Source organism: Bombus affinis, chromosome 4, assembly GCF_024516045.1.
Source record: "Bombus affinis isolate iyBomAffi1 chromosome 4, iyBomAffi1.2, whole genome shotgun sequence".
Lineage (NCBI taxonomy): Eukaryota > Metazoa > Arthropoda > Insecta > Hymenoptera > Apidae > Bombus > Bombus affinis.
In genome coordinates this window covers 6,415,678-6,431,112 of record NC_066347.1, presented here as the reverse complement: position 1 = coordinate 6,431,112, position 15,435 = coordinate 6,415,678, and the positions used below count along the sequence as shown (strand labels likewise).

Genomic DNA, 15,435 nt, shown 5'->3' with positions numbered 1-15,435 from the left:
CATTTCACTTTTTATTTCCCCTCCACGCTTGCCTATCCAAAGTAATTTACCATAACACGTAATGAATCATGATTATAATCATCATCATTTCAACCCAGTTCCTGTCCGGGATCGTTGGAGATGGCAGAGTTTCGACTCGTTCTTCGTTTATATTCCATTTCCATGCCTCTTCTCTCTCTCTCTCTCTCTCTCTCTCTCTCTCATCACCTTTTTTCCTTTTCTTTTCTCTCTCCCGTTCACGCATCCTCAAACAATCATTTCACTCGCATACTATCCCTAACATTCGTATCAAGGCGTACCTAGTCGTCTTCGACGTATTAAAAATGCATTTCGTTTCCGGTTTCATAGGGATCAATTTTGAAAACATTTCGAATATTCGGCTTATGCTAGAAATGAATTTTTAACACGTGCCGAAGCACATTCACGCATCGTCACGCACGCATTCGCACACAGGCGCACTGTTTCCCGTATAAATAAAATAATTCTGTAAATAGAATGCAAAAGTATGATTTTGCATACACGAAAAACGCAACTACGGTTTGCGCGCTCCGTTCACGCTGGAGGCATCTGCCATTTTGCCGCCTCCTCTCGTACACTCTTTCATTACGTATTCTTCGCGTTCCTTCTCGTATCCACCACGCACCTTCCTCGCATTTCCTTCATAATCGTAACGCAAAACTTAATCTTTCAACTTAAAAACAAAATTGGTAACCACCGTGTACGATCTGCGGTGCAAGCCACGATCTTCCTCTATTCTTTCGAGATAAAATACACAACAAGAACGGTCGTTTCTGCCGAATCGATGCCGACGAAGAGAACGCGCGGACCGATGATTACGTATATTGAATACGCGATCGATGTCGAGACGACGAGAATTTTCATCTTCATCGCGGAACGTAAAACTACTATGATAGAAGCGTCGTTCCATACGCTGCTCCTTTGAACTCTTCTGTAAAATTATATGTAAACGAAAAAAATTGAAATAAAGCATCACTGTTTCCGTTTTCTTTCCAAAGGAACGATCGATCAATCGAATTTTCGTTAAAAAGGAAACTGAAATATATAGACAATACTGGGAAACATTAATGCGAAATAAAATAATTGGCTATCGATCGAACCTTCAAATAATCTTCCGACGCTTCTTATCTTCGAGTTTTATATTCCCTAGCGTTCTTAAAGCGGAAATGCCCAGAGTACATCCCCTCGACATCGTCGATCCTCGTTTATCTCCTAAACTAGTCGACGTTAAGTCGAAATTTCGCTCGCGAACAAGAAGAGGAGAAACTCGAATATGGCGTGCACCGCGTGATTCAGCGATTTACAAATCGCGTTTATTCTATTAATTCATTCGTCGTTTCTTCGCATCTTCTTTTTTTTCGTCCTCTTCTTCGTATATGCGTGTCTGTGTATGTTCCTATGTTCCTGTCTGTCTGTCTCTATATATGTCTGTGTGTGTCCGTGTATGTATGTATATTTATATATATATAATATATAATATTCCATTTTTAATTTATATTTTTCATCTTTTGTCTTCGACTTGCAATGTCGCATCGCGGGGCGACGAGTTCGGGGCACGCTTATGATCTAAACAAGTACCTTCTTAATATTACATATAATATACTCTATCTATTTATATATTTATATATTTATATATATATACCATTTTATATTTATATTGAAAAAATCAGTGTACTCTCTTTCGTTCTATCAATAGGAATAGTTATCGATTAATTTGAAATTGCGTGTAACTTAGACGCGTCCAGCGCATAGAAACATAAATAAATAAATATAAACGGATGTTATTTACATAAACTCGGTCGTCTGAAGGGAGGATAGGATGGAAAGATTGGGTTAGATTAGGTTTGGGGAGTTGATGGGGGCGGGGGCAGGAGGATGGTATGTTTGAGGAGGCAGTTTCGAAAAGGAGAAAAGGGGTGGAGAAAAGGTGGAAGAACGGAGGACAGTGCTATTATCCGATATATTTATTCGCGGCAGCTATAGTTCTTCTTCTTCATCATCATCATCATCATTATCATCATCATCATCATCATCATCGTAATCGTTAAATCTCTCTTATATCATACAATATAATTATTACTTTTACGTATATCCGATTTTGTTGCGGTTTTCTGATTTTGTTTTCTTTTACATGCTCTTCCATATTTCTTTTTCATTTTTCGTTTCCTCTGTATGATACAAAAAAATGAAACGCACGGTATTACGCCGAGCGTCGCGTAGAAAAATAATACTTCTCTCAATGGGACACATGAGAAAGAAAAACCGAGAAGGAACCGTAAGCGACACACAATTGTACGAACGTTATTTGTAATTAACGTGATCGTCTATGCGTACCGTAAATATATTTTGTATGTGTGTATATGTGTGTGTGTGCGTGTATGTACGTGTGTGTATGTGTGCACATTGTGCGAGTGTATATGCGTCTGTATGTACGAGTTTATGCGTGTACGTGTTAGCTATGTATACGTGTACGTTTGTTTCATTGAGGTAGAAACGGTTTCGTATACACCTACTATTATTATTATTACTATTATTATTATCAGTAGAAAGATTATGTCATAGATGCACGAGAATTGAGATGATGGTTTGTCCGTTTCTTCCGAGTATAACGAAATTCCCAACGTAAGACGAAAGGGGCAGGTCTATTACTTCGTGGTGAAGAAGATATTAGGAGGACGACGATGGGAAGTGGAAATTAAAAAGAGATTTCTTTGAGGAACGAAACTGAACCATGTTGTAGACAATAGCGTTTGAGAATAAAATGCAACCGGACGAATGTTCGCATTTGTTTACTTGTATAATCGATCTTTTGCTTCTTCTTTATTATAAAGAAAGATGTTTCCGAAAAGACGAAGAACGATAAAGTCGTATGCAAAATATAAAACTTGGGGATAGAATCCAATTAAAAATTTTTTCCAAAAGATCTTGCAAAGATGAACAAAATAGGAGAGTTCTATACGAGATGGTAAGCAGAACGCTTAAACCGAATGTCTGGTGAGATGAAGATCGAAACGGAATAAAAGAAGAAATGTTTCATTATCATGAAAGTTCGTACGAAATGTACGTTCCGTTTCTTTAAAATAGACAGGGAGAAAGAAAAGGCACCGAAAATGAAAAAAAAAAAGTATTCGGTAAGGGAACATCCGACCGGCAGAGAAACACCACGTAACAAAACGGTCAACAAAGAACGAACACATCTTAACAAGAACACTTATAACCACGGTGGAATGTGCCGTGGCGCGAAATTCAAAAAAGATTAAGGAATAAAGTCTGACGCGTCCGATGAACCTAACCTTAGACGAATAATTGCATCGCGATGAGAAGTGTCGGATGGAGATGGATCATCGAAGGAAATTGTTCAGCAGCGCTCGATAAGGATAAAGAGATTAAAACAATTAACAAATTCGTGAATCGAAAGAAGTACGCGGCGAACGAGCAACGTTCGTCGCTCCTTTAACGCGGAATCGTCGTTACGATACATAATTCCCGCGTTAATTGGCTCATTATTTAAGCGACACTTGTTTCCTCTCTCACAAACGTATCTTCCTCTTTGTTAGCGCAATGATATCGCTATCATAAAGTGCTGTTTCTGCTCTTTGTTCGCCCATAATGAATGAAACGGCGAACGGAAGCGAAAACGGCTCTAACGAGCATGGCCGCTGTTTAACAGAGAGCAGAAAGAACGAGCAAGATACGTGAGAATGAAGAGGAAACTGGTCGTTCGAGCACTTAATTAATCTTTTGTATGCGTAATTAACACACGGTGCCATAAGTAACGTAGCGTCGTCGTGCGCGAAACACGTTTCATATTTTAATGATTCGCGGCAGCGGTTATCGTTAACAACAAGTTAGTTTCTTTCTGACGAAAGACAGAGAGAAAAGGGGAAAATGAGATAGCAAGGAGGGACGAGCGAGAAAGAGACAAAGAGAAACGGCGTACAAGTTACACCGGATCGATCCCTACTATACACTCGACTATTGCATCGCTTGATTATTGATTTATGTTAATCTTATCGACTATTATACTTTGTAGTTTGTACTTGGTTTTCATTATTCCTGAGAAAAGGACACCGTGGAGTACGAGTCGTGTCGTTTCGATCAACGACATCGAACCCGTTTCGAATTTTTTTTTATTCTGATCTCTGTTTAACTATCGTCTGTGTTTTCCCATCTTTCTTATTTTTTTTTTCTTTTCGTTTTTTTTTTTTTTTTTTTTTTTTACTACAATTTGTTTCTTTTCTTTTCTTGCCATCGTCGTTTTCTTTAGAATACGTCGGACCGTATGCCGATCATCGACACCTCTGGGACGTTTGATTCTATCGCAAAATACCGTTTTCTTTTTCCTTTTAAATTGTGTCATCTTTTATGTACAGAGATTTATTTTAAGCTTCTATTCATTTCTTTTTTTTTTCTCGCTCTTTTGCTTTCTTCTGCACCCTGTATATCTTGTGTGAGGTAGCATTTGTACTAGTGTGTATGACGAAGTATTGTGTTCTGTTACTGTGATGAACGGCAGAGCTTGCATCGGCGAACCGATCACGGAAGGATTCGATTACTTAGTGGCAGTGACGAGTTTCACCAGTCTTTTCATCCTTTCTGCTATTAACACTCGTACATAACAAGCATTCGGACCTATTTTCTACGTATCAATCGCAAATATTTGTATTTATATCGTTCTTATCTATTCTCTGGGTTTAAGTCGTTCTTATATCGTCTCTGAACGATTAAGAAACATATAAAGTCGGCTGCAAACACAGCAGTCTGTAGTAAAACAATCTCAACAACTCTGTAACTATAATATTAACTATTGCGAGCTATTTGGTATAAAGTACGATCACATGGAACAGTCGGTGAACAATCAGTTCTTCTGCAATTCCAGATAAAGGAAAGAGGATTCACGAGGATCACATGAAACGGGACAAGTATAGTTAAAGTAATGGGCGATCGATCTCCCTGAAACTGATATGTAATGGGTATTTAAACTTCCGGCACGTTCGCTGCTTAAAGTAAACGTGTCCTCCTTCCTTTCCTGCGTATCACAGAAATATCGATATCTCGTCGAGTGGATAATGCGTCTCGTTGCATAGATTAAACTTAGCCGATTCTTCTTGTAACTTAGCTATCGTAACATGATATTTCATTATTATTAGATTTGCTGCAAACGAGCCAGGTGACGTCGTTGCGATTTTGTAATGTAATAGCGATGCAAAAAAAGAAAAAGAAACAAATACGGTAGTTTTATATTCTTAATAGCAGAGCAGAGACAATCGGTCTATCGCATCATTCGGAAATAAAATCCTGACAAATCGTATAGCATACCGTGCTTGGAAATCGCAATGACGTTGCTTCGCTCAATTTCATCAGATCTCGAAGAAAGAAGAAATGTTAAAAACTGTATATCGACGACTTTTATCGATCAACGATCAATCACGATCCATCGAACAGGATTATACGCCTCCTCATCCAATCTGTATACAACATTCGGTATAATAAACGGCGAGATCGAGAAATGCAGTGTTATGAGCTTAATTAAATCGCGTTCATCGAACCCTTGACCGTTCTACCGATGCCCGTCTCTTTAGCCGTCCAAATTCAACTATATTATATAAAACCCATCATCATCATCATCATCATCATCATCTTTATCGTCGTCGTCATCGTCGATCAGTATCGTAATTGCGATCATTTCTTTTAATACATCGTGTATAGTAAGTTTACAAAAATCTGCGATCGTCATCTATTTCATCATCGCGTTTTTCCATCGATTACTTCATTTATACCCCTTAACGCATTACAGTTTATTTTGTACTATAAGTCGCGACCGCTCAAACGTTTATCCCCGTTCGAGGATCGCACGCCACCGAAATCGAAGCCCCGCTGCGCGACAATATCAGCCCTACAGTTTTACAATATTATAATCGTAATCGTAATAATCGTCAATCGATTAATTCGATCTTGCCGCCAAAAGAAAAAGAAGATGTAGGTTCGTTACGTAATGTACGTTCCTTACGTTCTTATTAATGTTATGTTTTTTTTTTTTATACTTTTTCGTCACGTTTAAATATGCTTATGCGTGCGTGATACATGTACTATGCAATCATTATCAACTATGGTATAGTACTATTACTGTATTTTTTTTCTTTTTTCTTTTTTATACTATACAACGATCAAACGGTATAGTATAAGTAGACAGTGCACGCGCAGCCCAGGTGCAGCGACAACATCGACCCTTATCCTCCTTCGTTTTTCACCGCGAGCATGCAACAATCTCCGTCGATCCTTAATTATTTTCCACGGTGACAGTCTTTCTGCCGTCACCCTTTCATTCCCCCTCCCCTTGTTTTTCGTTCGCCTCTGCCAATGTTCTTATTCTATCCTCGACAACTGTACCTGCCCACCCACGCGATCTCAGTTGCCAAACATCAGTGACGAAGGATTACCATCTCTTTTTTTACTCATATATTTTTTTCATTTTACGTTTTTTTAAATCGTGGAAAGCCCGTTTACACCGCGAGTCTCGGTCGCGGGTGTCGAGCGTCCTTCAAACGAGGTTTATTCCTAGTTCCTTTACTTTTCGCCGACTTCGTACCGATTTTTTTAGCGATCCCTACCGATTATCAACCTAATTTTCTGTCTTTCCTTGAAACTCAAGAGTCTTTCATCGAACTCTCTGCTGTCTAACGCCTTTCTACCCCTTTTTAAGTCACTACCCTTGTTTTTCTAATTTCTTTTTCTTCCTTCTCCGCGACGCTCGTGATTCACGCGGGAAATTCAAAACGATTCGGTCGACCCGCGGTGTAAAGCTCGCCTCGCCAAGCTGTGTCACACACGACATCTATTAAAGGATTTTCAATCCGTAAAACACATATTATAGAAACAACATGCAACATTTTATCCTACGCCGTGATACAATAATGGTACATACGTGTGCGTACGCTGGCGCGTGGCTTCGCAACGTGGATATATGCACGCTAAGCGTACGCACGATACCGCGGCCCTCCTATATGCGTGTGCCTATGTGTGTTTGTGCTTGTATACACGTGTTCGTGTGTGCGTGTTTATGTGTTTCCAATCACACTGGGATACGGTCAGGCAGCGCGGAACTTTACGCGGAAAAAGGGGACATTGAAAGCTACTCTTGTGAATCGTGAATTGATTTCAAGTAACATTTCCAATATAATTTCGTAATCTTCAAAACGATCGAGAAACTTCGTTATCGAAAATAACATTAGACAGATAAAAAACATGTGTAAAAATAAATTTGAAAATATGCGACTTTTGAATCTCGTTTCTTTTTCCTTGAGATTGAAAAGCTTTTTACTTACGAAAGAAATTATGACAAAGGACATTTGCAAAGCGATCGAGTACGAAACGGAAAAGAAGAAGCAATTCGAACACAGGAGAATTACGGATATGGAAAAGAATTCTACGCGATTCATAATTCGACGAATAGCAACACACGGGTGTAAGTTTAATCTGTTTCAGATCCAGCGATCTTTCACTTTCGTTTCCATCCCCTGCCCAAACACGATCGATTGCTCGTCACTCGTTACTCGATTCATTAACTTCGTATATATACACCTGTATATACATTGTACACGCGTGTTTTTACGTAAGCAAATTCGTAACAGCTAACGACGAAGCAACAAAAAAGAACATGGCCTTTTAGCCCCAAACCTCTTAAACATTCGCAACTGTGAACATAAACGCATTATCCTAAACGCCCGAATTTTCGTTACGAACGTCACCCCAAAATTACCTAAAAGAGAACGAAAACAAAGAAAAATAATAGGGAACGATATTAGATGAAATAAAAATGAAGGGAATCGCTTAAGAAAAGTGTAAACTTAATACTAAAGTTTGTACGATCTTAACATTACTCCCGATCTTTCGCTTCGTTCGTTTCTACTTGGCAGAGTAGCCGAGAAAAGTTAAAAAAAAAAAAAAAAAAAGAAAAAGAAGAAGAAGAAAAGAAAAGAAAACGTGTATACATCTTTCCGGCTTAATTTAAAAGAAAACAAAAGAAGAGACAAAGGAAATAAAATTTAACCAAAGTACGTATGCGTACCAAAATTATTTACACTCGTGCGCATATATGCAAATCGATCATTTTGCGACGTATCCCGTGTACGTTCTGTGTGTATTTTTCTGTTTCGTACATAAACGTGTATGTACGTGCAGTGTAGATGTGTGTGCGCGTGTGTGTATGTTCCTATCACATACGTAAACGACACATAACACTTTTGAATAATCCCCCTTCTCGCAGCGTCTTTGTTTTTTTGCTTTTTGCTTTGAGGCCCCCTCGTCCACCCTCTATGATTAATTTTCACGTCGTCTAAAATGTTTTTATAGCCCCATCCTCGAGAAATTCACCCTTTAGTCAGCCCTAAAAGAACATCGGTTATCACCTTCGCGTCCGGATCTAAATAATTTGCCCTCCTAAAAACGTCTCGTATGGTTTTTCCTTTTCAATTTCCATTTATGCTCTTTTCGTTCGTCAGCTTTCGAGTTTCTTTCTTAGAATGTTTTTTTTTTTTTTTTTTTTTTTTATTTTGTTATCAACCCCTTCGAGATTATCGGAAAACATGATCCGCGAAATTCGTCGACGAAACAAGCACGCGTGCACTCGAAACACTTATCGCTGATTTGATATTTTCACTTGGATTTTCTCCATTTTAACCCCATTTGTTGAAAACTTCTTCGCTCTCGCTAATTAAACCTGTGCACTGCACACTCGCGATATCTTTTTTCAGTTCACATGTTTTTCGTTTTGTTCATGATGAAACAATACTTTCGTTTGTTTCCTTTGTTTTCCACCTGATTTCGTTCTTCTTTCTTTTTCTTTTTCGCATTTCTCTGACTGAAAAATCGTGATCGGTCCGAGGAACCAGACTTCGCTTGCCAAACGATGAAATCGCCGCGTTTCTTTATTTGTAAATTGTCACGCAGTCTCTCGCGCTCACGCACGCACACACACGCGCGTACTCACATTCACGTGTCTCACTGTGCTTATATAGTGGAAAGTTATTAGATAATGGTAAGTTATTACATATACAGTTGTGTACGTATGCGATAATGCAACTTCGTAAAAAAACTGATCTACTATATAATCGTATGTAGAGCTTATATATCACGTGTGCTTGCGATCCTTGAAGCTTTTCGTCTATCAGAAATTCCTTTGCTACTACGGCACTTGCGTTAAACTAATGTCTATAAAATGAAATTGTTTGAAAGTTCGGAGGAGACGTCGTTTGTACGATCTGTAAATGCTAGAACGAAAACGATCTTCCACAAATTCTACGAACGATTACAACGCGAAGATCGTGCGAAGAAAATGTGACAAGTTCGTCTTTTTAAATTTCTGATTCGCAAAGTATTTTCTCTGATGATATAATTGTAAATGAATATAATCTTCCTAAGGCAATTAATAAATCCTTTTGTATGAAACCAAATGTATAACTAATGTTGCAGCACTGAACGCTGTTTTTTCAAATATCCTGATATAATGATACACATTGAATTCGAAAAACCAAATATACAACAATTTCAATAATATTGAGATTAGTTGTCAGAAAATTGTTTCGTTGAAAAACAGAAATTATAACTCATTATATTCTTCGTATGTGTTGAATGACAGCATGTTTGGAAAATAAATATTAATATTGCATGGAATTTCGATGAAGAGCTTCAAGATTCACGCTCGTACCCTGTCTCTCAGGGTATAACAGCAGGAGAATAATCCCGACATTAACCGGACGAGTAGTGGCGGCTGTACGGAATGTACAGATGTTATTCTATCAGTGGTCTCTCAATGTTCCCTGTGTTTTGTATGCATTCTTATAAAAAACGATGAGGTAGTACTGTCATACGTATCGTCATTTGGCAGAATACGCGAACAATCCGGTTCGCGATTTGATATCGTATTTAAGAAAATAAGAAAAACGTAAAAAAAAAAAAGAGAGAATTATGCAGAGAATGTAGAAACGTAAAAAGAACACATGCAACGCGAACAAGAAAATACGGGAAAGAACGAGACAACGAAAACGGAAACGAAACAAATAGTTTCCTTTTACTAATATATTCTAAACCTTTTACGACCATTTAAATACTAAATAATCCCCTATTAACTATTGTCTTTGATATCTTAAGAAGATAGGCATATCGTTGTGAGATAACTCTCGTTAAACTCTGATTTTCCTCTGTAACGTAACAAACAAATAAAAATAGGAGAAAAAGAGATGAGCGAGAGAAAAGACAAGATACTGACGGATATGAAGAAAACGATGATAAACGAATAATAATAATAATAATAAAAAGGGAGAAAAAAGAACGGCTGGGAGTTCGTAATAGTGGAGAAAGAATAAAAAGAGAGAAGATAGAAGTCTGTAATATAAACGTGTGAAATACTGCAACAAGTAATATTGTGGTGCTATCCTGACTAGGAGTATCTATATATCTATTTATAGGTTAAATCGTTAATAATAAACTATTGCATTGATCACATTCTATACAACCGGTATCTAAGCAATTATTCCCTATGCTTTCTTGTTCGTCCTGGTCTATTGGTTTCATAATTATATCACCTATTATATATTATCCTCGACTATTGCTTCGGACAAAAGTCCGCTATTTAAACATTGTAAACAGGTAACAAAGTGGTAGTGATTGTTCTTCGTGACGTACAACGCGTCACGTTTGAGATCTTTCCAAGCGAATGCGATTGCTTCGTGATTCTTCATCGATCAGGTAAATATAAACGTACTCGCTAAAAAATCTTGGATCTCGTATCGTAATACGTAGCACGTGGAACGCCCTGATTTTTCACCAGGAAACTCCTGTTCGTGTATAATAACGTTTAAGAACAGGCGTCCCTTGGTTATATATACAGTGCGTTTAGAGAGATATAAAAAAACAACATTCTTACAAAAAGGAAAGATCAGTTCTTCTCTATGTATCTTAACGATTATTGCTTATTTTCTCGCGCGATACGAACCTCCGCTTTGCACGCATTCACCAAGAAGAATCTACACACGTGGCCTACATGATATATTTAATAATATGGTAACTCGACAACCTGTCCATTCTTTATCATTGTAGTTAATAATCTCATAAATTCTTTATAAAACGACGGTATATCTATATAAAAAGAAGAGAAGAAAAACATAAAAGTGGAGAAGATGGTATGCGTCAGTGTTGGTTTTACAAGAAAAATCTGCACCACTCTATCTCTCTTTTCCGGATATGTGTGCTTTTTTCACGGATAAAGTGTATGTCGTTCGTCGTCTCTATGTTACCGTCTCGTGTGTGGAGATGCGTAAAAAAATAATAGAAATTCGATTACCTATCCTGAGTAGAAAAATGTATGATCGAGAAAATGCGATTTAATGTCTATGTTTCCTTTCTTTGTGTTCTCAGTTTGTTTGGCACTAACGCGTACGTGTTTAAGTTGTAAAGTGTTGAATTATGTACGGATATCACCCGTGTCTTGACCCTAGGCTCTCGACATCAACAGCAATAATAGTACCAGTGTTATTTCTCCGCGGTAGAATCGGTAAAAGTATCAATATATAATAACAGCGTTTCAATGCATTGTGATTTGGTAATCAGTTCGATAATTCTTAATAATCCATCGGTAACATGATCGTAACTATCGAATAAAATAAAGTAGCGGCAGTAAGTAGACGCTTCATTCATTTAAACCTATTTCTCGTAACAGCGCTTGCACCGTTTTCATTTATATGTTCGGTATATTTATATTTATACTATATATATTAATCGGTATTCGTACGACTCCTTAAAACGATCCTGATCGTTCACGCGAGGAGTCGTCGAAAAAATATGGTGAAGAATTGTATAAATACATATATATGTATATGTAAACCACAAAGCAGAAGGGCGAAAAAGATAATAAAATAAATCGAGAACTACTGGCTTACGGTAGTACGATTCACCTGAGATATGCGTCTTTTTTTTTATTCATCTTCCTCGTAATTTACTCGCTTAATCTCTCTTGACATTGTGAATCTGCGTTTCAACATGCTTTCAACTATTCGCGTCTTTTCTTCGGTTTCGATCTTTCGGCGTTACGCTTGTCTCTAACTTCCCTATCTTTTATCGCGCTCTTTTAAAAACTGTTTTTCTTCAACTTTCTCTTTTATAGTTAATAACTCTTACTCGACGTTGCACTTTTATTGACTAGTTTTGTGATTATCCAGCGTTATTTCGCGAGCGTGTCCGAGGCGCGACGAGCTTTCATCTCCCTCAATCCCACCCCTAATCATCCCACTCGTACCTTTGTGCGAGATACGCGAGTAATCGGACGTCGACGTTTTTCCAAGCTTCACTCTTCTACCTTCTTCTATCTTCCTTTATCTTCCTTTACCTTCTTTCATCTTCCCTCTCTTCCAATGCTAACCTTTTTTATGATCCGATTAGCACGACAATTTTTTCTACTACATCTGGTCAACAACCTCTGTCGCATCCAAGTTCACGCCACGTCCATCCTCCACAATTTATTCCAAGAAACGCAATTCGTATCCGCAAAAGCGTATCAAGAGCGTGCAATCCTTAGAGCAACGTGAATCTTCAAAGTAATGATAATCCAAAACACGAAGAATCTTTTGAAAGTCCAGCATCCATTGAGCCTTCGAGTATGTGTCAGTGATTGTTTGATGCGATCAAATAAGTCGAACGTCACGTCGAACCATCTGCATAAGCGGTAAATTTATCTAATTCTTCAGCTCGATTCTTTGTGTTCCGGCGGTTGCTCTTTCATAGTGACGCTCTCGAGACGCTTTCGGCCGGTGAATCGCTCAGCCGAAAACACGACTGGTGTAATTGACAACTATTAGAATCGCCGAGACGAGACACAGCGGGACAGTTCCTTTGTCGACATCGCTGTCAAAGCGTCGGTTGACTTCCGGCGCAACGCTGTCAATCGCAGCGTGGCGATTTCGCGGAGGAAATGTTTAGTCCCGAGCGCCACTCGGATGCTACATGGGATGGGGATGGCGTTGACCGCCGTTGGTCGAGGGAAAAGGTGGACAGACCTTCGCCCTCGTTGCTTCTTCCTCGTTCCAGCATTCGTGGTATTTCCGTTTCGTGCCACTCGCAGGTAACTCGAGTAGCCACAGGGCTGTCTTCGATGTCATCGCGACGATGACAGCGACAACCACGATGGCAACGACGAAGACGACGACGACGATGACGACGATGACAACGAGGACGCCGTTACTGCGGCACCGTGTCTGACATCGAGTGGTTTGTTTGTTGGAAGGACTTCAGATTCAGCTCGGCCTTGTGCTCCCGTGCAATGTGTCGTCTGACGGTGTTGTTCCGCGTGAACGTCCGCGAGCAGAAAGGACACGGCACCCTGATACCCTGGTGACGCTGCCGTATGTGGGCTCGCAGATTCGTCTCGTAGCCGTACAGCTTCTCGCAGTATGGACACTTCAGTTTCTTGCCTGCAATCACGAATATCGATAGTGTTATTTGTAGTATCAACGCATTCATTTGAGAAAACGTATTTGTCCAAGTCTATATTTTTTTGAACGATCCTTTTATCATATAGTGAAAATATCAGCTTCTTGACTGATACAAGGGAAATAGGTATTGTTATTTGATAGTTTTTACTTCTATTTAATTTTGTTAGATTAATTTAGTAATTTTGTTATTTGTTATTGGTTGATTGTAATTACGTCGATTCGGGCAAGGGTATTTATCTGACCCATTTTTATATTTCTTTCAGCAATTCTTTCATTTTCTGGCATTATCGTTTGCAGTATTAATGAGTTGATCCGAGGAGAGATATATGGGTGGTTTTTTAAACTCATGACCAGCTCGTATGTCTGTTTTATTTAACCCTGTGGCAATTGTTTGAATGGGTCTATCATCTTTGTTATATTTTTCGTAAGGATGGAAATACACGATAAATTTTATTTTTAAATTTATCACTTTTTCAATTTCAATCGTTTCATTTGTTTTACGGAGATTACGGCAAATAAAATTGAACTTCCATCGGCAAAGACGCCGAGGAACGCGTGAAGATTCCCATTCGTCACGACCGAATTGATAGCAACATTTACACACCTTACCATTTTCTCTAGGCTATGTGAAACCAGTCGTTAAATATTAGAAACTACCGTGAACACGAATATTCCGTGCTTTTATTCCCGTGGTATTCCGTTTCCTTGAGAATTTTCTGTTCATAAAAGCCTATCGATTATGTCTCTTCCGACGGAATCATGCGAACAAATGAATTATCGTTAGTAATAACCATATATTTACAATTATTCAGAGCATTCCCAGAACAGGATTTTGTAGAATGAATAGTAGCCGATCTAAGTGGAAGAACTGTGGTTTTAAACCTTCCTCGGGGCCTACTTTTATGGAATCTGAATAATTTCCGGTTTATTCTGACCATCTAATTTGGTAGACGCGCATGTAGAACGGTGGCTAAAATTTTTGGAAGCAAGTATTTTTCTTAGAATACATAACACATTTAGAAGACATATTTTTTGGGGAGAATATTGCACTTCTTTGATATAGAAAATTTCTTTATATGAATATTGCAAGGAGATCTTTAACGAGTATCTTCTTAGCGAGCAATCTTTAATTAGCATTCATGGAATTCATTGCATTCACCACAGTCGCAACAGTCCTCGTATAATGTAGCATTGTCTACTTACTTACCCTTGAACTGCTATTTTTCGCTTATATTATCGTCCTACTAAATAATAATGACTCAATGTGTGTTTAATAACGCAAAGTAGATTAGATTAAACCTGGTTTGTATCGAACCTCGTATTTTTAAGATTTCATAAGAAAAATCATAATAAAATGCGTTTACTTATACTTCAATTTCTTACTTATATTGTCCAATGAAAGAAAGTTTCTTTGTCGAAGTGCAATATAACGTAAAATTTCGTACGCATTTACACTCTTTACAGATTCCAAAATATTTTTCCACATTGTAGCAAAGAATTTGTAAAGCGAGTATTTCTTATGTATAAATAATATATAAATCAAATAATATAAATAATTCATGAAACAGAGCTTCCCAATACGCTCAAATCCTTCGGTTTTACAAAATCTAAAAGTCATTCATATATGCATTCTATAAATTGTACAGTAAAAAAATGTCATACGTAAATTCCACGAAAAATAAAATGCCAACGAAACAGGAAATATTCCCAGTGACGTAAAATGATGCTTGCACGAACAATTTCAACTTTTCCCAAACAATCTTACTTTTTTTTTACATCGAAATTTCGAAATAAATAAATATGTAAATTTCGCAAAAACTTTCCATTCCCAGAAGCATCGCGAACCATGAAAAATGTCCCCGGGACCCAAGATCGAAGTGCACGAGCGCGTTTATCGCGAGTGGCGCGCGTTCATCGCGAGCGGCGCGCGTGC

The 15,435-nt window shown here is 38.2% G+C and overlaps 1 protein-coding gene across 8 annotated transcripts in view; it reads right to left on the bottom strand.

Moving 5' to 3' along the window:
• Positions 1–4,190: 4,190 nt before the first annotated feature.
• LOC126915697 (zinc finger protein chinmo) overlaps positions 4,191–15,435 on the bottom strand; it is a 72,391-nt gene continuing 61,146 nt past the window's right edge. For all 8 annotated transcript variants that reach the window (XM_050720621.1, XM_050720622.1, XM_050720616.1 and 5 more), the window contains one exon: positions 4,191–13,481. In XM_050720621.1, coding sequence (XP_050576578.1) covers positions 13,249–13,481 — 233 coding nt within the window. In that variant the 3' untranslated portion in view covers positions 4,191–13,248. The remainder of the gene's footprint in view (positions 13,482–15,435) is intronic.